This window comes from Cynocephalus volans, chromosome 9 (assembly GCF_027409185.1).
Source record: "Cynocephalus volans isolate mCynVol1 chromosome 9, mCynVol1.pri, whole genome shotgun sequence".
Classification (NCBI taxonomy): domain Eukaryota; kingdom Metazoa; phylum Chordata; class Mammalia; order Dermoptera; family Cynocephalidae; genus Cynocephalus; species Cynocephalus volans.
Window position 1 is genome coordinate 60373565 of NC_084468.1, and position 22904 is coordinate 60396468.

At 37.4% G+C, this 22904-nt stretch overlaps 1 protein-coding gene across 12 annotated transcripts in view; it reads left to right on the plus strand.

Annotated features, from left to right (window-relative positions):
* The window catches only part of RUFY3 (RUN and FYVE domain containing 3), an 84226-nt gene that overhangs the window by 4439 nt on the left and 56883 nt on the right, over positions 1–22904 (plus strand). For 2 of the 12 annotated variants that reach the window (XM_063107321.1, XM_063107324.1), the window contains exon 1: positions 7911–8703. The exons of 9 other annotated variants lie outside the window; for them this stretch is intronic. In XM_063107321.1, the coding sequence (XP_062963391.1) occupies positions 8526–8703 (178 nt within the window). In that variant the 5' untranslated portion in view covers positions 7911–8525. Of the gene's footprint in view, positions 1–7910; positions 8704–22904 lie in introns of those variants that run through there. One more of the 12 variants, XM_063107322.1, reaches the window with a different exon arrangement.

The window sequence follows — 22904 nt, forward strand, 5'->3', positions numbered from 1 at the left end:
TTGAGGTGGGAGGAGAGTTAAAAGAGGAATAAAAAGGAGAAAAAGAATCTTAGAAAGGACTGGCAGCATTACTATGACTACACATTTCAAAGTTGAGTATAGGTAACAGTGAGTGCCGTGATTGAGCCCTGGATAGTGCAGAGAATGGGGCATCTAGAAGCATTTGATTGTCTTGCTCACAGATACACTTGAGGAATCCATGATGTGGGGAAGGAGCTTCCAAATTTACATATAAACCCAAGAAGGAGTGTTTAAGAGGAGAAAATCAATTTTATGTTCACAGTTTCATATATTTATATATATACACATACACAGAGGTATACAGATATGTATCTGTACATATTATTTATGTATGCATGTATGTATATGTGTGTGTATGTACATGAGGGTACTTCAAAAGTTTGTGGAAATGTAGAATTAAAAGATAACATAAATCTTTCCATGAACTTTTTGAAATACCTTTTTGTCTTTGTTTCATTTATCCTCCATGGACATTTCTGTTATTGTCTGTCTCTCCTCTTTAATTGTTTAATAGTGCTCTAGAAAACATTATACCTCGTCAAAAGTTGAATATATATTAGTCAGTTTATCTATTGTATTCTTTCTTAAATTTTGAAAAGACCTTATTCTGTTTTGTAACTATAGAGGCATCTGCCCAATCTGGGAGATATGGGAGGAAGGGTCAAACCATCAGAACCCAAAAGTGCTTGTTTCTTTTGTCATTATTGTTTTTGTTGGCTGGCCTGTATGGGGATCTGAACCCTTGACCTTGGTATTATCACACTAGAATCCCATTTTAATGAATTTTGCAGGACATTACAACTATTATATTTCTCCACAAACCTTATTAATATTGAAACTTCTCCCTACAATGTGAAGAGGCTCATGTATGAGCCCTAAAATTTGTTTTGGGAAGTCAGTAGTGTACCATAAGCATTAAAAAAATTGGTTTGGAATTACATGAAAGGAAATGTTTTTAGAGTTACAAAGTAGTAGTACTTGAGAGCATAGGTATCAAAATAGCCATGCCCTGTACTTTAGCTGTATTTGAATAATTGTGAAAAGGTCCATAGTCTTCCTAAAACTTTTCAGGTCTGCTGGCCATGGGGTATTCCTCTTCACAGAGTCTATTTTAGTAACTGCCCAGCTCTAGACTTGCTCCCTACCAAGCACACTTGACCCTCAGCATGTGTCAGAGGGAATGGTGGGGCGGAGGTGGGAAAATTGGAAAGAAAGATGTGGGAACCTTGTAATGAATGGGTAGGAAAGGAGAGGTTGGCAAGCTGAGACAGAAAGAGGCAAGCAGAAAGCAGAAGTTGTTTTAGCATGTTGCCTTTGAGTGTGGTTCTTCTCATTTTAGAATCAGTTTAGGGACTCTCCACAGACATTTATCTGCTTCTGTTGCCTTTTTTATGAGCTTAGGAAATCTGGTCACTTGATGTGAATGCTTGGTAAAATTCTGACCCATCTCTCTTCCCCCTTCCTCAAAACCTGAGAAACACCACAATATACCCTTTGCTCAGATCTCCTTTTTACTTTCCTCTTACTCAGTCCCATAAACACTTACTCTTACCAACTTTCATTTCATGTAATGATTGATTCTTTTTTCCAAAACTCTAAAAGACAGAAGCGTTTATTATAATGATGATAATGGCTGACACTTACTGTTTACTTTGTGCCAAGTGCCATGCTAAGCATTTTACTTATATCACATCATTTAACTCTGATGTTGTTAATGTTATTATCCCCATTTTGTCACTGAAGAAACAGGCACAGAGACAAGTAATTTGCCAAGGTTTACTCGGCCTCTGTAATGGTAGACCCAACTATTATGGGAATTCTGACTCCAGAGTCCACATTCTCTGTCATGCCCCTTCATCACCTCCAATAACTGGAATTGAGACCTAGATTGGAAGGTACTTTTCAAGCAACAGCCCTCTAGTTCCTTGTTCTACTTACTAAAGCCCTATTTGCTAAAAATGAATGAATGAATGAAATTCACAAGTCACCAGTTTGATAGAGAAAATAGTTATGTATGTAAACAACACTAAATAGTCCCTGTGTAACAGTGACTTAGGAATTTCTTAAACACCTGTACTTGTCCGTTTCTTGTCTTTTGCCCTATTCTTCTGTATCACTAGTGGCTAGCACATAGTAAGCGCCCTCTACGTGTTAAATGAAAGAATCTGTTATATACACATGAATAAAGCCTATGTTAGAATTACCTGTTTGTTGGGACATAAATATAGTTTGATTTTATAGAACTTGGGGTTTTCATGGTTGAAGTAAAACAAGAAGGTGGAAAATATAACTGCAAAAATATAGAGTGTTTTACAGTTATATATTTATACTAAAAAGTATCTATGGAGAGTCTGGTATTTGACAGGTTCTATTTTGGGCAGATGTATAAATGATGTGCAAAACAGGCAAATTTCTCATGGAGTTTACGGTCTTTGTGAAGCTAGTGATTTAGTTTCATCTTACATGTGAATAAATTGAGGCAAGAGAAAGATAAATGTACCAAGGTCATCTCCTAAGTCGTTAGTAGCTGTACATCTGTAAATCATTGCCTACTGCCACTGAGCCATGAAATCAATTTTACTTTTCTAGGTAGAATTTATTTCTAGTCTTATGCTGGTTAATTTTAACAGGCAAAAAGATGATACATTGTAATACTCCTGGTGGTGTTTGTTTCTAAGAAAATAATAACTCAGCTTCCCAGGTAAAATCATTTTATAGTTACTTATTGTCATACTTGGTTAATATCTATAAACTGATACTGAGACTGCCTAGTATATAAACCTGAAATAGAAGAAACCTCAGAACCAGAGGTAGACACAATAGATTTTGGTTGTGGGAGAGGAAGGGAGATGAGAGGGAGGACTGAAGCATGTAAAATAATCATGTCATCCATTTGACTAATCCTATAATTCAGCAGAAATGTGGGCTTTCCACTGATGTCATCATGATGATAATTCATCAAGGATACCCTTTCATGCTAACAGCAACTACTGAAATAGGAGAAAAATGAGATTTTTTTTCAAATTGTGAAACTATGTTCCAGGAAGCCTCAGGAAACAAGTTTGTGAGCTTTACAAATTGATTTAGTTGCACAAGTTGACAAATTTTAAAAAGTACATTTGTACAGAATAGGAACTAGATAATAGGAGACAACTAACTATAAAAGAATTAAATGACATGGCCTCATTCCCCCAAACCTGTTAGGAAGAATTGGCATACCTGCAAGAAATCTATTTCTGAAAAGTATCTAAATAATATCATTTAAAAGGAAAAAATAAGAAATAACCTAAATGCCCACCAGCATGAAAATGAATCAGGAAATTGTTTATACATACAATGGAACATTTCCTTGTAATACAACAACCAAAAGGATAAAGTATAGCTATATACTCCAGTGTCGATGAATCTTAGAAAATGTATTGTTGAGTGAAAGGCTTAGGAGGTCATAGACAGCATGAAACCCTTTCTGTAAAGTTCAAAAAACCTGAAGCTAAATTTATTGTTTAGGCATCTGTATAGTCATAATAATATTTTCAAAATAGGGTAACTACACAATTCAGTAGTAGTTGCCTTAAAAGGGGAGGCAGGAATTCAGAAGAGAGAAGGCACATAAACATGTAAATTGTTGGTTTGTTTCTCCAGCTAGGCAATGGTTTCATGGATATTGCCTATCTTCTTTAAAGAATTAAAATTATAAATTGAGTTTGCTATTTAAAGAAGGTCTGCAATGGGTGATTTTAGAAAATGATTCCCCCCTTCATTTTCTTTTCCTATTTCTGAATGTATCGAGTGTTCTTAATGTGTCCAACTGAGTAAGTAAATGTGGAGGGAAATAAGTAAAGTGTTTTCTTCAACTCTCTCCCCAGAGTGGTAGTAGAATAAACCAAGTGACATTGTCCTTCACAGTGGTTGGGAATAATTTGGTTCACCCCTTGCCAACACATAACAGGAAAAATCCATGCTGGGTTCTCAGTTTCTCAGAAAATGCCCACTTACTAAAAACCTGAACTAAATATATAAGTTGGGGAAATAACTGGAGATATGGTTTGTGAAGCATTTAAGTTGTAAACCTGATTTTTTTAAAAAAATGAAAGTTGATTAAAAATAATTTCCTCTCTTTCAAATCTTAAATTTGTTGAAACTCATGTTTAGGCAATTTTATGAGGACCTTGCCTGTGTTACTTTGTCTTGGTTTTCTGTTTTGTTTTGTTTCGTTTTGTTTTATTTATTTTTATTTTCTCTTAATAAAATTAAATTTAGGGGGAAGAGTAGAGGTAGAATGCTGAAGTTTTGCAGAGTATAGAAGAAAACATGGACTTTGGGGGTATCTAGACAGAAGCAGAGTAGAATAACACATCTGTCACTTGCTAATTGTGTGATTGTTGGCCAGTTACTTGGCTGAATTTATGTTTCCTTGTATGTAAAGAGGGAATATCAATATCTACTTTGCAGTGTCCTTGTGAGGATTTGATATGATGTTTGTAAAGTACCTAACAGATGATAAAAATTCAAAAAATGATAGCTACCTTAAGCAATAATTTTTTCACAGTGTATAACAGGGACATTGGGCATAACAAATCAATCTTCGTCTTATAATAGTTGCAGCTGAGTACAAATATACCTTAAGAGGAATGTAACTTCTAACTTTGAAATGTGACTCTTGCTTGCTTTGAATCAATCATAATGTGGAAAATTCAGGCTGTTTAAGCAGCTAGAACACGGTATTATTTCTTTTTTTTTTTTTTTTTTTTTTAAAGATGACCGGTAAGGGGATCTTAACCCTTGACTTGGTGTTGTGAGCACCACGCTCAGCCAGTGAGCGAACCGGCCATCCGTATATGGGATCCAAACCCGGGGCCTTGGTGTTATCAGCACTGTACTCTCCCGAGTGAGCCACGGGCCTATTATTTCAATCATGATCTTGGATTTGAATTTCACATAGGCCTATTGATTGTTTTAGGGCTATGGACCACACCCCCACCCTTCTCACAACCATCTTACAAAGATGTGCTGTTATTCACAAGTGGGATCAAATGAGAAAATAGTTCATTCAGCTTATAATTAGTGTATGCATGAGAAAAAATTCAAGGTTTGTATGTCTTCCTGATGGCTTAATATTATCTATGTATTCAAAGCTAATATGTTTACTTAGTAAAGACCCAAATGTAAAAACAATACTAAGCAATATTTAGAATTATTTTTATTAGTCTTGTACAGATAGTGCTGTTTTCATAATAAGTTCATTGCTATGAAGAACAAGTAACTGTTTGTGCTGAAGACTAAGGTATGTTTACCTGAAGAACAAGTGTAGCTTAGATAGTGGAAGTACAGGTTTTCTTGCCCACCCACAGTTCTTATTTCTGAAATGCCTGCTAGTACCTTCTCAAACTGATAGATACGGGAATTTCAAGGGTAACCAGCGCAGGCAGGTTTTTGTCTCCTTGCCAGAAGCTTTAGTTGCTTTGGGCTTCCCTCCCTGTGTCCTCTACCTTGAGAGAAGGGGGTTGGGAAAGACCTTGGGAAGGAATGTTGACCAAGTTTCTCTGTTTATTAACCTAAACGATCCTGTTGTGCTGGTATGTTGTAATCAATCCAGGTCTCAATCAGGGTTAGTGAATGCTGTTTGGTTGGTGAAAAGATTGTTTGTTTGTCATGGTTTGTAACAAGGTTAAATTCGGTTATGGGACTAGGCAATCACAGAGCATTCAGATTTATTCACATATTCATTATTCTGTATTTTTTAAGAATGTATCAATGACCTAGAGTCTTTATCTAACAAGTACAGATAGGGCTATTTGGAGGTGTGGTTTCAGGAATTATTCAATATAATTTAAAGACTTTAATGATTGCTTACTATGTTTTGAAGTATTGCATGGTGTAAAGTGAAACTATAAACCATACCGTTTCGTTTTAATGGATAAGATGGAAATATGTCTGGCTAGAAAGGAATTGAACTGTAATTAAATGTGAACATTTAAATCAAGGCTTGTGTTTAGCATTTGGATATGTAAGCTCTGCTTCTTGAAAAGTGATTCTGACTTACTTACAGCTGCTTGCCCAGTGCCTGGATCTCTGTGTGGCACATGGAACGCCTCTCAGTAGCTGTATGAATGAATGAATGAATGAATGAATGAATGAATGGCTTTGAGTCCAGATATAGGATAATGTTGGGAGACATTGAAATAGAAATAAATAAATCAGGAGTATTTTATTTTTCTTAGTAACTTGCAGACCACCCCTCCCCCATTATAAATAAGCATATTTATATAAGCATTCTTACATTGTACCCGGTTTACTCTCCTAACAATACAAAAATGCCTGTTTGCCTACAAAATCTGGTTCTTAACATTGTTTCTGTGAGCTCACTCTCAAATTAAGATGAAGCACTTATGAAATTTTAGTAATATTCAAGGTGAATTTTTTTTCTTTTAGTTTTCAGAAATTAGGTAAATCAAGGTGTTCCTCTCATAAGAATCCCTAGAATGGAGCAAATAGCCTTAGGTTATATTTCTTGAAGTTGTATGTTCCTCTTTCAAACTGGAACCCTTAAGTAGAAAAAACACTCCCTCTTAATTGTCCAAACATTCTTAGAGAAAATCTTTGTCATCCCTCTCCTTGTTAGTTACATAGATCAGAAAGCACATACCTGCCCTTTTGCTTCCAATGTATAAATTGGATAATATAAATATGTGTATGTTAGTTGATTGGCTAGTTGGTTGAAGAGAATATGGTAATGTGTCTTCAGTATTATATTAGAGTTCTTCAGAGAGACAGAACCAATAAGATATGTATATAAATGTATGAGAAGGGACTTATTAGGGGAATTGTCTCGTGTAATTGTGAAGGCTGAGTCATCCCATGATAGGCCGTTTGCCAACAGGATGCTGGTAGCATGGCTCAGTCCAAGTCTGGAAGCATGAGAACCAAGGAAGCTGATGGTGTGATTCTCAGTTGGAGGCCAAAGGCCTGAGAGCCAGAGGTGCCACGCTGGTTTAAATCTTGGAATCCAGAGAAGAGTCTCCAGTTCAGATGACCACAGCCAGGAGAGAAGAGTGTATCCCAGCTCCAGCTGATAGAGCAAGAGATTCACCTTTTTCTGTTTTTGTTCTCTCCAGGGCCTCCAGCAGATTGGATGGTGCCCACCCATATTGAGGGCAGATTTTTCACACCCAGTTGCTCAGGCTCACATGCCTGGAAACACCCTCATGGACATACCCCAAAATAATGCTTTATCATGTTACAAGGTATTCCTTAACCTAGTCAAGTTAACACCTAAAATTAACCATCACAAGTATGTTCCAGGATGGGAGTATTTTTTAAATATAACATGGTTTTATCTTCTGCTTAGAAGCATATTTCATCCTTAACTTAGAAACGTGGTTATTTCAGCAATATCAGAAAGGGGAGAAATTGCCATTGATCAGGAAGGGTTTTACTTTTTTAACTTCAAGGTTTTTTTCTTACATTTCTGTCCAGTCTAAAAAGTCAGGTCTTTGTATCTTGGAGAAAGAAATTATAAATGCTTGAGAATAAGATATTTAAATTAAAAATCTGCTTTAGCTTTTCTTAAAACACCACGTTTAGAAAAGTAAAAATTTTAAGATAGAGGTGAATTATATGTTTGTTAAATTAATTTAACTGCCTCTTTTACCATCTTTGCTATGAAGTATTATCAAATATCAATTGTCCTGTTGTCCAGCCCTTCTATCCCAAAGTGAGGGGCATTGATGAGCGTATGTGCATTGTGTTATGTCTGATCGCAGTTTGACTAGCACAGTCTGGAAGTGGGTTGTGCAGGATGAGAGAGAGCAGCCTAATTGCTCTGTCCGCATCAGCAGCATCTATAAAGCATCCTGGGAATTGCTCGCCCTACGTTCAGAGCAGCTGGTCACATGAGCCTGAATTTTCAGTTCAGTTCATTAGTCAGCCATTTTGGTCAACACCCTGCTTACTGCGCACAACCAATCCTATTAGAACTCAGCATCCCGGCTCATCTGAACAGATCCTGGAAGTGATTTCTGCAGTTCAGGATTTTTTTAAAGCCAAATTGAAAATATAGGTTTATTTTTCATTTTTTTTTTCCCCTGCACAAAGACGGAGGATTTTTCACTTATTCATGCCGAGACCACTTTTTTAAAGCCAGCTAAGGCAGCATCGGTGGTGTGGGATTTAAAGCCTGTATAGCTTAGCTGAAAAACAAAGGTTAGGGAAGGGAAGATAAAAGGAAAGGAAGCTGGGAGAAGACAAGCATCATCTTATTTTGCTATGTGGTAGGAACTGTCTATAAGAAAAGATAGTGTAGAATTGTTTATCTTGAGCCATTGGTTCTTAAACCATAAGGTATTTTTTCTTGTTTTTCTTTTAAAACCTCTCTCACCCCTTTTCCTGAAAGCTTTGTTTCAGAGCTTTGGATTTGGGGGGGTTTGAGTAAGGAGGATTTATTTATTTTTGTGGGGTGTGTTTGTGTGTGTGTGTGTGTGTGTCGTGGTCCCAGCTGAGTCATCATGTCTGCTCTGACACCTCCGACTGATATGCCAACCCCTACCACTGACAAGATCACACAGGCTGCCATGGAGACCATCTACCTTTGCAAATTCCGAGTGTCTATGGATGGAGAATGGCTCTGCCTGCGAGAGCTGGATGACATCTCACTTACACCTGACCCAGAGCCTACCCATGAAGGTATGGTCAGATTCCGTCAGCTAGTGTCTCACCAGCGTCCTCATTGTTATGGTGGCTGGGAGGGTCAGGGAGGTAGGAAGAACCTACATTCTAAATTGTTAACGATTCTGAAAACCTTTCATCCTTACCTACCACCAAGCTCTCCCTCTCTTGCTTACTGGGAAAAAAAAAATTTTTTTCTACCCCTTGAGGTATCCTTTCAAAAGAGGCTGGTGCTTGTTTAGGGTTCTTTGTCTTAAAGCCTTTGAAGAGACCATTTGAGGTCACTTATCACATCTGATCCTAATTGATAATGAAAAAGCTATTATTTTGTTCATAAAGTAAAATACAGAAATTATAGAGATTCTTAAGCGAGTAAGTTAAGATGATATGACTAATTATAGGATTATACACGTGAAATACAGTAGAAACACTAGAGAGTTATGCTGTCATCGGGATATAGTGTTAAACAGGCTATGACGTCTAGAAAACATTTGATAAGATAATATCTTTTTTAATATGTGGATTATTAGGTTAGATGAGGAAGCAGTTTTACATTGAGTACTTATTTAATGAATATGGACTCTCAAAAAAGCATAATGCCTTGAAAAGGTTAAACATGATTAATATAGTAAGCCTTATCCATGAAATCTATTGGCCATTGCTTTTTATAAATTATTTGTAGTAACTATTGTGACCCATTTGAAATTTCTATTGTCAGTACCTTTGAAACCTTTATAGTCTCTTGATTTGTGCTTGCATGTGAGGAGAAATTCTTTATAACCATCTGCCTGATATTTAGGCATATCTATAGAATAGAGAGGACCATAAAATGAATTGTATATAGCCGTTGGGGTTAGGAAAAGTGACTCCTTGCCCTTGACCTTGTGTTGTAATCTTATCATGACTCAGATTTCACACATTGTGTTTCATAAGGATTTTATCTTCTCAATCAGATTTAGCCTTGACAAAGTTTTAGAAAGGGTTAACATCACAGAACACAAAGCAGTCATTTTGGGTGTGCCTAGTAGCGAGAGCAATGTTCAAATAGTTTTTAAGACCCTTTGCATCTCTTAAAAATTGGTTCGGTAGTTGGACAGCTTCCTTCGGCTGTAAGTTTCAGAATCTACACAAGGATTAGAAGACATCAGGTGAAATTTCATACAATGCCAGTACTGTTTAAAACAGCCTCCAAAGCTGTAAAAATCTTTAGCAAAGAAAATAGTTTTAGAAAGCTACGAAGAAGTCTTTTAGCAAATACCCCAATTTGCATATTTTATTTTTAAAACTATTTCCATCCATTTTGAAAGTCAGGCAATATGAAATATTCCCTTAATTACAAAATCCAGTTTATCAGTGTCTCAAAAATATTTTTTTCAATTTTAGAACTTTGAATGTATGTTTGTTTTTTGAGCAAGATTCCTATGGTAAGCAAAAGTGAACTGTTTGGTTCATGTAAGCATTAGTATCAGTGCTGTTTGAATTCTTCATGGAGAATCAATCATATGGGAAATGTATGAGACCTGCAACCTAAGCTATAAGTGCAACATTTTTTAATTAAGGAAAAAAAGACAAATAGGAAGTTTTTAAGACCTTTAGTCTAAAAATGCTGACAGGTGCATTTTGGAATTTTGCCTTAAATTGGGGAAGAGAAGCATTTATTTCAAATGAATAGAAATGAAAATAATGAAAGAAAGCACTGGCCCATGAAAGCATATATAAGTATAATGATCTAGAAAAACAGGTGGTGCTTTATGGGGATGTTATTTCCTTGCTCCACTGGCTAACTCTGGATGTCTAAACAGTCATTTGGACCTAAGAAATGTCTGCTTTAATGTTAATACCACTGACAGTTGTTAGATCTAATTTAGCTATAAGCGTTTAAGTGGTGGTCACCAGGCCAGTGATGACATGAATCTCATCTTGTTGACAAAGTGGAGCTCTTGGTGCCTGGAACACATAGGATTATTCAGACTATTTCCTGGCTGATTCATAAAGGAAAGACATTTCACCATCCAAATCCTACAGTGGGGCCCCCTGACTCACACAAAAGAAAATGGGCAAAAAGTATAATGTACCCTCTTAAGATGATGATATAGACTGACCATGTGTGGCCTCAGCAGTAGAGGCTTTGTGGTTTTCAAGTTTTGTTTTCAGAAAACAGAGTTCCTGTCTTTCACTATACAGTCAACAGCATAGGCCTGGACCTAGAGTTTCTGCCTACCCTAGCCCTTAAATACATGGGAATAAACACATTCACTTCATTATCTCAGTGCTTATTGGTGGCCAGTGAGGTGATCATGCTCTCTTTTTTATATGTACTCTTTTTTCAAAAATAGGAGCAAATCTACATCAACTTTGATTTGAAGTAGATTTCCCCTAAAGATAATAGCCTAGGATTGATTCCACTGGAGAAGAGAGGGTTCAGGAGAGGCTTCATGGTGTATGTGAGGCTTGGGCTGGACCTTGAGAGAGAACTAGGTGATCACCAAACAGACATGGGGAAGGGCATTTCAAATAGTACATAGTGAACTGATTGAGCCAGGGAGCAGCAAGCAGTTAGGAGCATAGCGGGCTTGTGGTTGGCACAACAGTGCAAGCCTGGAAAGTTAAGCTGGGGCTTGATTGCAAAATGCATCCTGTTCATACTGAGAAGCCTGGACTTGATTCTGCAGTGAAAAGCTACTGGTGCTTTGTGTCTGGGCATAACATGAAAAAAGATTTTTATTGTGGAATGATCACTCTGGCAGCAGTGTAGTGAATGGATCAGAAGGATATGAGCTCTCCAGAGACCCCTAACCGTGACCATTAAAATGGTCAAGGTAAGAGATGACAGTACCAAACTAAGGCAGTGAGAGTGAACACAAGAGGGAAGGAACAGTCACCTGATGACTGAGTGGCTGTGGGGCAGGAGGACGAAAGTGAGGTGGTGCCCAGGATGACTCCCTTCGGGTCCTGGGTTCCCTTCACCAATAGGGAGCGCAGAAGGCAGAGAAGGTTTGAGTCCCTGATGCTGACAAATTATGACTAACCAAAGGAGCGCTCTCAGTCTATCAACTTAGCCTTCTACTCACCCCTGCAGAAGCATAATCAGGTTTACACTTTTCCAGATTACATACACAGCTTTAGTCTGTACCCCAACTTCCATTAAGAGTTGGAGTCCTCACAGTTGGGAGGGGGGCAGGGGGAAGAAGAGAGACTTAAATGGGCACTCAGTGATTTGAGGCTATGGCTCACTTTCCTTTTGTCATGTCAACACTAGAAGAGCAGCCTTGTTCGTGTAAAATTTCATTTTGAATTTTCCTGATTTAGAAAAACATGTACCACCTTTGAAATGACCTCTCAGAGACATTCATTGAGTTTTTTTAGTTTCTGAAAGCATAGTGGAATTTCAAAGTAAAGGAACTTTTAAAGCACCACAGAGTATTTAGAGAAATGTACCCTTTGTTTTTCTCAAGAAAAACACCTCAGACCTTTAAGCATTGTTACAGTAATTTCAGAAATAATACTATTACAGAGATGAAGTGATATACTTTATTTTATATTTATGATTTTTTAAAAGTTATATACTCATTAGCATCTGAATTTCTTAGAGTAGTGTTCTTGAAACAGTATATATAATTTCAGGATCAAGAAAATACCTGTAATAAAAATTTTTTTCAGAAATTCCTCAGTAAATGTATGTGTGTACACACAAAGGACAGGCTATAGTATTGCCTTTAGTATTCTCAAATGTTTAACAACAAACTCAACTACAGTTGTGACTCAATTTATAACAGTTTACCCTATAATGAGTTTACCTCATTAGCAATTTGTAAATTGATAAAATTTTTGACAGTTTAAAGAGAATCCGAAGAATGAAGTCCTGAGCCTTTTAATGGTTTGTCTCATGTAACTAAATGAAATTAGCTTAAAAGAAAGCAGTAGTACCATATTTCAAAGAAGGAAATAATACCTTTATTCTATCAATTATTCTGTAGACAATTAGGGGGTTTCATTTTTTGGATTTTTGGTTTTTTGGCAGCTGGATAGTATGGGGATCCAAACCCTCAACCTTAGTGTTACAACACCACACTCTAACCAACTGAGGTAACCGGCCAGCCCGAGATATTTGAACAGGAGTTATGGTCTAAGTCAACTTCCTTACTTGTTCTTAAAATAATGTCCAATTCTTAGTCCATTTTCCTTTTTCCTCCACCTTTCTACTCTCCTTTATTATTTTTGGAATATTTATATGGGTTGAATGGTAGGCAAGTTAAAAACGTCAATTTAAAATAGTTATCTTTTCTTGTATGCTTATTAAAGTGGGCCTAAGTTGGATTTTTAAAGTAAAACTTTTTTCAAGAATAATTCTCAGTGCTTTTATTTATTTATTTGTTTGTTTATTTTTTGGTGGCTGGTTGGTCTAAGTGCTTTTAACTGGTGGGTTTTTTGGCCATTAGAGGAATCCGAACTCCTGACGTTGGTATCATAAGGTTGCTCTTTAACCAACTAAGCTAACTGACCAGCCTGACTTTTTTTCCTGGGTATTTTTTTTTTTTCTGAATATAAAAGGATATTGTTTGTGGAGATTGGAATTTTCTAAGTAGAATTTTGGCATAAAATCCAAAATGATCTTGAAGAAATCTGATGGATACCTAATGAGTCTATTTAGAATTGGGTGGATATTAATTAGACTATTAATATATATGGGGTATGTCTGAAAACAATAAAGGAGTTATTACAATAATGGAGTTGATTTGGCTATTCATGCTTTCATGAAGAGCAGTCTGTGTGAATGTTAGTAGCTTAAACTCAAGTTTTAGAATTGCCCTTTCTTGGACCTCTGTAAACAAGAAAATAACTGCTTAAAAGTAAAACTGGGGCTGGCTGGTTAACTCAGTGGGTTAGAGCTTGGTGTTATAACACCAGGGTCAAGGTTCAGATCCCCATACCGGTCAGCCACAAAAAAGAAAAAAGAAATAAAAGTAAAACTCAGTTACCAAGAATTATTTGCTTTTCTAACCTTCTTTTAGGGACAGGAATTTGACATTGAAAGGTGATGCACAGGTGATGAGTTTAACACAATAAAATATACCATTTAGTTACAAAGGCAACTAATTGAAATTACTTTTTTGGCTTAGAAAACTTCTTACTCAAATACTGACAATAAGAAACTGAATATGAAGAAATTACATATTGGATGGACATACTGAGAAAAGAAACTTTGCTCAAGTCTTTGACTTTAGGATTACTGTGGAGAACTGCATGTGATGGCAGAATTCATACATGCTGTTACTGTGTAACTGCAGTTTACCCCTAGCGGTTGCATTTGCTTTGGTGTTCATTTAGACTATCTGGTATTTATTCTGTAATGTGTAAAAAGAAGCCTATATGAAACATTTATGAGTATAGTAATGATAGTGTACTATAAGCAAGGAATGTGTTTTGACCTTTTAGTTGGTCATAAATATTTGTCAGGCATTCCTTGATGTGAAGTCCAGTTATAGGGGCTAAAAAAATAGACGGCCCTTGCTCTCCATGAGGTCACAGTCAAGGTAAACAGATAAAACAAAGATGTCAGAGGCTGCTGTAAAAGTGTGAAATCCTGAGTTGACAAAGAACAATCCTGTTTCTTAGGAACTGGGACATAGAGTTCAAAGCCAGGTAGCACTTAGAGTGACCACATTTCCCAAAGGCTGGTGTGGGATCAGATTTTTCCATTCAATAGGGAGTGTTCTACTGATGTGATCCTTTCAAGATAAAATGGGAAGTATTTGCCATTCGGTGACTATGGGAAGTGTCTGGTGCTGAGAAGATGGCTCCATTGATATCACTAGTATATTTTTACTCTTTAATGATCACTGTACACTAGTATAACCCCATCCTGCCTGGGAACTGCATGTATTTTAATGAAAAAAGTATATATCCCAATGGGCATTTTGGCAGGGGAAGCCAAATGGCTGTTTACCAAGGTTCTTGGTAAACATGAATTCACTACATTATAGTGCAGGACTTCTAAACCTGGGATCCATGATCCCAAGAATTATATGTAAAATTTTGTATCTGTGCATTTTTTTTTTCTGGGAGAAAAATCCCTAGTGTCCAGTTGAATCACAAGAGAGAAAGAGGTAAATTTTAAAAAACATGCACTTTTTTATCTGGCCAGTTAGCTGAGTTGTTTAGAGTGTGGTACTGTAATAACACCAAGGTCTGGGGGTCAATCCCTGTACCAGCCAACAACAACAACAACAAAAACACAACCATGCAGTTTTTATCATTATAGGAACAGACTCTGGGCCGTTTTATTCAACAAGCATTTATTATCCCACTTTATACTTAACACTATGTTAATTTCTAGGGTTACAGCACAATGAACAAGCCTAGTCCTTCATTATTTTCTGAGTTTATTGACAAGTGTGGGGTGGGGCTGGGGTGCTTCAGATAAGAAAATGGCAATCATTGTAATGCAGTGGTTTCCACAATAGGTAAGTACAGAGTGCCTTCTAGGATGAGCAAAAAATTTTGTCTTAGAGGGGTTCCAGGGAAGGTTTCCGGTTGAAATAATGTTTGAACCAAGACCTAAAAGATGTGCAGGAGTTATCTTGGCATAAACTTGGAGGCAAAGATTGTTGGAAGGGGATGGAGTGGGAAGAACAGCACTTGCAGAGACCCAAATGTCAGAACTGGAATATTTTCAGCATATATTTTTAGCCCCTTTTCAAATTTCCTTTCCAGGAAATTTTGACCGCTTTGATCAGAAATATTAATAAGGCCACCTGTTCTACTACGACAAAATATTAGAGGTAGCAACGAAATAACATTTATTTTCCTCTTCTGGTTGTGTAGAATGTTACCTTTTTAACATTAAAATCTGAAATGTTTTAACATTGAATAAGTTAATTGTGCACATGCATTTACTTATTATACTTTAATAAAATAAGCTTATATTAAATATATAATACATGAATTTTTTTTTTTTTTTGGTAACTTTTTTTTTTTTTTTTTTTTTGTCCATATGCATTGTGGCTGATTATTGCTCCCCATCACCAAAACCTCCCTCCCTCCTCCCTCCCCCCTCCCCCCCAACAATGTCCTTTCTGTTTGCTTGTCGTATCAACTTCAAGTAATTGTGGTTGTTATATCTTCCCCCCCCCGTTTGTGTGTGTGTGAATTTATATATTAATTTTTAGCTCCCACCAATAAGTGAGAACATGTGGTATTTCTCTTTCTGTGCCTGACTTGTTTCACTTAATATAATTCTCTCAAGGTCCATCCATGTTGTTGCAAATGGCAGTATTTCATTCGTTTTTATAGCTGAGTAGTATTCCATTGTGTAGATGTACCACATTTTCCGTATCCACTCATCCGATGATGGACATTTGGGCTGGTTCCAACTCTTGGCTATTGTAAAGAGTGCTGCGATGAACATTGGGCAACAGGTATACCTTGTTGATTTCCATTCCTCTGGGTATATTCCCAACAGTGGGATAGCTGGGTCGTATGGTAGATCTATCTGCAGTTGTTTGAGGAACCTCCATACCATTTTCCATTAGAGGCTGCACCATTTTGCAGTCCCACCAACAATGTATGAGAGTTCCTTTTTCTCCGCAACCTCGCCAGCATTTATCGTTCAGGGTCTTTTGGATTTTAGCCATCCTAACTGGGATTAGATGGTATCTCAGTGTGGTTTTGATTTGCATTTCCCGATGCTGAGTGATGTTGAGCATTTTTTCATATGTCTGTTGGCCATTTGTATATCTTCCTTAGAGAAATGCCTACTTAGCTCTTTTGCCCATTTTCTAATTGGGTTGCTTGTTTTCTTCTTGTAGAGTTGTTTGAGTTCCTTATATATTCTGGATATTAATCCTTTGTCAGATGTATATTTTGCAAATATTTTCTCCCACTCTGTTGGTTGTCTTTTAACTCTGTTAATTGTTTCTTTTGCTGTGCAGAAGCTTTTTAGTTTGATATAATCCCATTATTTTATTTTTCCTTTGGTTGCCCGTGCTTTTGGGGTCATATTCATGAAGTCTGTGCCCAATCCTATTTCCTGAAGTGTTTCTCCTATGTTTTCTTTAAGAAGTTTTATTGTTTCAGGGTGTATATTTAAATCCTTAATCCGTTTTGAGTTGATTTTAGTATACGGTGAGAGGTATGGATCTAGTTTCATTCTCCTGCATATGGATATCCAGTTATCCCAGCACCATTTGCTGAAGAGGCAGTCCCTTCGCCAGTGAATAGGCTTGGTGCCTTTGTGAAAGATCAGCTGGCAGTAAGTGTGTGGGTTGATTTCTGGATTCTCTATTCTATTCCACTGGTCAGTGTGTCTGTTTTTATGCCAGTACCATACTGTTTTGGTTATTATAGCTTTGTAGTACAGCTTAAAGTCAGGTAGTGTTATGCCTCCGGCTTTATTTTTTTTTTGCTGAGCATTGCTTTGGCTATGCGTGGTCTTTTATTGTTCCATATAAATGTCTGGATAGATTTTTCCATTTCTGAGAAAAATGTCTTTGGAATTTTGATGGGGATTGCATTGAATTTGTATATCACTTTGGGTAGTATGGACATTTTCACTATGTTGATTCTTCCAATCCAAGAGCATGGGATATCTTTCCATCTTCTTGTATCCTCTCTAATTTCTCTCAGCAGTGGTTTGTAGTTCTCATTATAGAGATTTTACACCTCCTTGGTTAACTCAATTCCTAAGTCTTTTATTTTTTTGGTGGCTATTGTAAATGGGCAGGCTTTCTTGATTTCTCCTTCTGCATGTTCACTATTGGAGAAAAGAAATGCTACTGATTTTTGTGTGCTGATTTTGTATCCTGCTACTGTGCTGAAATCATTTATCAATTCCAAGAGTTTTTTTGTAGAGGTTTTAGGCTGTTCGATATATAGGATCATGTCATCTGCAAACAGGGACAGTTTGACTTCATCTTTTCCAATCCGGATGCCCTTTATTTCCTTCTCTTCTCTGATTGCTCTGGCTCGTACTTCCTACACTATGTTGAATAGGAGTGGTGAGAGTGGGCATCCTTGTCTAGTTCCTGTTCTTAAAGGAAAAGCTTTCAGCTTTTCCCCATTCAGGATGATATTGGCAGTGGTTTTGTCATATATGGCTTTAATTATGTTGAGATACTTTCCCTCTATACCCAACTTATAGAGGGTCTTTGTCATGAATGAGTGCTGAACTTTATCAAATGCTTTTTCAGCATCTATAGAGATGATCATATGGTCCTTGTGTTTGAGTTTATTAATATGGTGTATCACATTTATTGATTTGCGTATGTTGAACCAACCTTGCATCCCTGGGATGAATCCCACTTGATCGTGGTGAATAATTTTACATATGTGTTGCTGTATTCTGTTTGCTAGTATTTTAGTGAGGATTTTTGCATCTATATTCATCAAGGATATCGGCCTGTAGTTTTCTTTTTTGGTTATATCTTTACCTGGTTTTGGTATCAGGATGATGTTTGCTTCATAGAATGAGTTTGGGAGATTTGCGTCTGTTTCAATCTTTTGGAATAGTTTGTAAAGAATCGGTGTCAATTCCTCTTTGAATGTTTGGTAAAATTCTGCTGTGAATCCATCTGGTCCTGGGCTTTTCTTTGTTGGGAGCCTTCTGATAACAGCTTCAATCTCCTTTATTGTTATTGGTCTGTTCAAATTTTCTACGTCTTCATGGTTCAGTTTTGGGAGCTTGTGTGTGTCCAGAAATTTATCCATTTCCTCCAGATTTTCAAATTTGTTGGCATATAGTTGTTTATAGTAGTCTCGAATGATTCCTTGTATTTCAGAGGAATCAGTTGTAATATCGCCTTTTTCATTTCTAATTTTTGTAATTTGAGTCTTCTCTCTTCTTTTTTTTGTTAGCCATGCTAATGGTTTGTCAATTTTATTTATCTTTTCAAAAAACCAACTTTTTGATTCGTTGATCTTTTGAATTGTTTTTTGGTTTTCCATTTCATTCAGTTCTGCTCTGATCTTAATGATTTCTTTCCGTCTGCTAACTTTAGGTTTGGATTGTTCTTGTTTTTCTAGTTCTTTAAGGTGAAGTGTTAGGTTGTTCACTTGCCATCTTTCCATTTTTCTGAAGTGAGCATTTAATGCAATAAATTTCCCCCTTAATACTGCTTTTGCAGTATCCCACAGGTTTTGGTATGATGTATCATTATTTTCATTAGTTTCAATAAATTTTTTGATTTCCTGCTTGATTTCTTCTTGGACCCATATGTCATTGAGTAGAGTGCTGTTTAATTTCCATGTGTTTGTATAGTTTCCAGAGTTTTGTTTGTTATTAATTTCTAGTTTTAATCCATTGTGGTCTGAGAAAATACATGGGATAATTCCAATTTTTTTGAATTTATTGAGACTTGATTTGTGACCTAATATGTGATCTATCCTGGAGAATGATCCATGTGCTGATGAGAAGAATGAATATTCTGAGGTTGTTGGATGGAATGTTCTGTAGATATCTGCCAATTCCAATTGGTCTAGAGTCTTGTTTAGATCTTGTGTTTCTCTACTGATTCTTTGCCTAGATAATCTGTCTAATATTGACAGTGGGTTGTTCAGGTCCCCTGCTATTATGGTATTAGTGTCTATTTCCTTCTTTAGGTCTAATAGAGTTTGTTTTATAAATCTGGCTGCTCCAGCATTGGGTGCGTACATATTTATGATTGTTATGTCTTCTTGATGGATCAGTCCTTTTATCATTAAGTAGTGTCCCTCATTGTCTCTTTTTATGGTTTTTAGTTTAAAGTCTATTTTGTCAGATATAAGAATAGCCACTCCAGCTCGTTTTTCTTTTCTGTTTGCCTGGTAAATCTTTTTCCATCCTTTCACTCTTAGTCTGTGTGAATCTTTATGGGTGAGGTGGGTCTCTTGTAGGCAGCATATAGTTGGGTCCTCCTTTTTGATCCAGTCAGCCAGTCTGTGTCTTTTCATTGGGGAATTTAAGCCTTTTACATTAAGAGTTGTTATTGAAAGGTGTTGATTTATTCCTAGCATTTTATTGGTTGTTTGGTTGTCTTAGGTGTCTTTTGTTCCTTGCTTTCTGATTTACTGTTTGGTTTCTTTGTATGTTGGTTCCTTAGGTTGTAGATAGTCTTTTTGTTTGTTTGTTTTCTCTTCAGGAATGCCATTTTTATTATACTAGTGGGTTTTGATTTTTCTTGCGTTTTTATGGCAGTGGTAGTTATTTTTCAGGAACCAAACCCAGTACTCCCTTGAGGATTTCTTGTAAGGGTGGTCGTGTGGTAGTGAACTCCCACAGTTTTTGTTTGTCTGAGAAATATACTATTTGCCCTTCATTTCGGAAGGATAGCCTTGCAGGGTAGAGTATTCTTGGCTGGCAATCTTTGTCTTTTAGTATTTTGAAAATATCATCCCATTCCTTTCTAGCTTTTAGGGTTTGTGATGAAAAGTCTGATGTTAGCCTGATTGGGGCTCCATTATAGGTGATTTGACACTTCTCTCTTGCAGGTTTTAAGATTCTCTCTTTGTCTCTGAGTTTTGCCAATTTGACTATAACATGTCTTGGAGAAGGCGTTTTTGGGTTGAATACGTTTGGAGATCGTTGAGCTTCCTGGATCTGAAGATCTGTGATTTTTCCTATACCTGGGAAGTTTTCTGCCACTATTTTGTTGAATATGTTTTCAATGGAATCTCCATTTTCCTCCCCTTCTGTAATACCCTTGACTCGGATATTTGAGCGCTCAAATCTGATATCTCTCTCAGATTTTCTTCAATGTCTTTGATTCTTTTTTCTTTCTTTTTGTCTGCTTGTGTTATTTCAAACAGCCCATCTTCAAGTTCAGAGGTTCTCTCTTCAACTTCGACAAGCCTGCTGGTTAAACTCTCTGTTGTGTTTTTTATTTCGCTGAATAACTTCTTCAGTTCAGCAAGTTCTGCTACATTTTTTTTCAGGACATTGATTTCCTTGTACATTTCCTCTTTCAAATCCTGTATACTTTTCCTCATTTCATCATGATGTCTAGCTGAGTTTTCTTGTATCTCATTCAGTTTCCTTAGAATTATCACTCGAAATTCCTTGTCAGTCATTTCAAGGGCTTCTTGTTCTATAGGATCTAGAGTTTGAGATTTATTAACTTTTGGTGGTGTACTTTGTTGATTTTTTGTATTTCTGGTATCTTTTTTTTGATGTTTATTCATTGTGGCAGGGGGTTTCACAGTCCACTGGTTTGAGACTATTGACTAACTAAGATGTTGCTGTGGTTGCCAATTTCGTATGGCTACCTCCGTGACTGCTCAGTTGGCCTCTAGTGCCTTGTGTGTATGGTTGCCTCGGGTCTTGGGCCTCTCCGGGGAGCCACCTTTCTGGTCAGCTTGGACTCTGCTGGGCTGGTGGATCACGTACCACAGGGTGTGTGATCTCTGTTGAGCTTTCACTTCCCGTACAGTACTTCTCCCTGTTCCATGTGCTCTGGCCCAGGCTGTTGGATCATGCAGTGGCGACCCAACAGGGTGTGTGGTTTCTGTCGAGTCTCCGCCTCCCTGGCCGCACGTCTCCCCACTCTGTGCGCACTGTGCTGGGCTGGGATGTGTCTTCTGCAACCCTCGTCTATCAGCTGGGCCTTCAAGACCCTGCTCGGCACCGCCTCGCCCAGGAAGTCTACCAGGTTTCTGGTAGGCACAGACGACCCGTCGCTCTGGGTGCCTTTGTAGCACTCTGTAGATCTTTCTCAGGACTTGTTCACCTTTGTATCCCCCCAGCATGGACCGAGTCTAGCGCCCGCCTGCAGCCAGCTCTCCGGCAGGTTCAAGCGGACTTGGGAACTCTCCTACCACACTATTCCCAACCAGAAATTGGTTAGGCGTTTTTCCGAACTGGTGGCCGCAGAGATGGTATCTGCCTCCCAGTAACAGGAAGTTTACCGGGGGCCGGAGTCCAGGGTGTGGTGGAGTGACAGTCAGCCCCGCCTGTACTTCCTTGCCGTCCCAACACTGGCCGGGGACGCCCCAATCCACCAGCCCCACCAGTGAACCACGGAGGGAGTGGGAGGGGGGGCCGGCCCGCAGGCCCCGGGAAGCCCCATGCCGGGCCAAGCAAGTGGGAAGGCTCAGTGAGGAGCCGACATACATGAATTTTAATAGCTCTCTTAAATAAGACTTAATAAGAACCATTTTCTCCAGATTAACAGAAAAATATTTTGATTTTGTTTTATTTTGCTTTATTTTGCTTTGTTTTGTTTTTTGGGGGGGGCTGTCCAGTATGGGGATCCAATTAACAGAAAAATAAAACAACTGTTAATATTGAATATCATAAACATGCAAACTTGTGATTATACTTCCTATTTTTATTTATTTATGTGTGATCCTTCCCTTATCCTTTTGTTGATGAGCATGTGTTTCCTCTACCAAGATAATTATAGGCAGGTAATACTAAAAGTTCTTAAATGAAACCACTTAACCAGAATTGATGGAAAACCAAGGCTGCAATTATTTTCATAAGTAAACATATGTTAATGGCATAAGAAATATCACTTAACTAAACTGTACATGACCTTTCTGTATTTAATACAACTGACTGGCTGGTTAGCTCAGTTGGTTAGAGTAATGTGTTATAACACCAAGGTCAAGGGTTCTGATCCCCATACCGGCTAGATGCCAACAACAACAACAACTGTATACACACATAGGTGTGTGTATGTAAAATTACATGTCAGATTTAAGGCATCTGGTTATTATAGTTTTTTATTATGATTAAATAAGCAAGCAGTGCTATACATGTTTAGGGCCTAAAAGAGGTATATTTTTGTGCCCCATTCCCCAATAGAGTCTCAGTTTTGTCTTTCATTTTCATTTCCACAACTGCCAGGATTTAATCATGTCACATCCAGATTCCTACACCTACTTTTCAGCTTTTCTCTAAACCTATGTCTCTTCCCATGCCAATTCATTCTTCATAAAATTGCCTGAAGAGTCTTCTTGAAAGAAAACTTAATTCTTGTACAAGAGCCTTGTTTCAGGCAGACTTCTATATTAAACAGAATATTCCTGAAATGAAAAAGTGGTTGTGGTGGTATTGCAGGAGGGAGACATCATCATTTATTGAGCAGTTACTTTGTGCCAGGAACTGTTTGCTCTGAGTGTTATAAACGTATTAGTTAATCCTAACGACTATGCTTTGAATCTAGCTACTGTTATTATAACCAATTTACACAAATGAAGAAATTGACATTCGAGGATGTAGTGAATGGTAGAGCCAGGATTCAAAC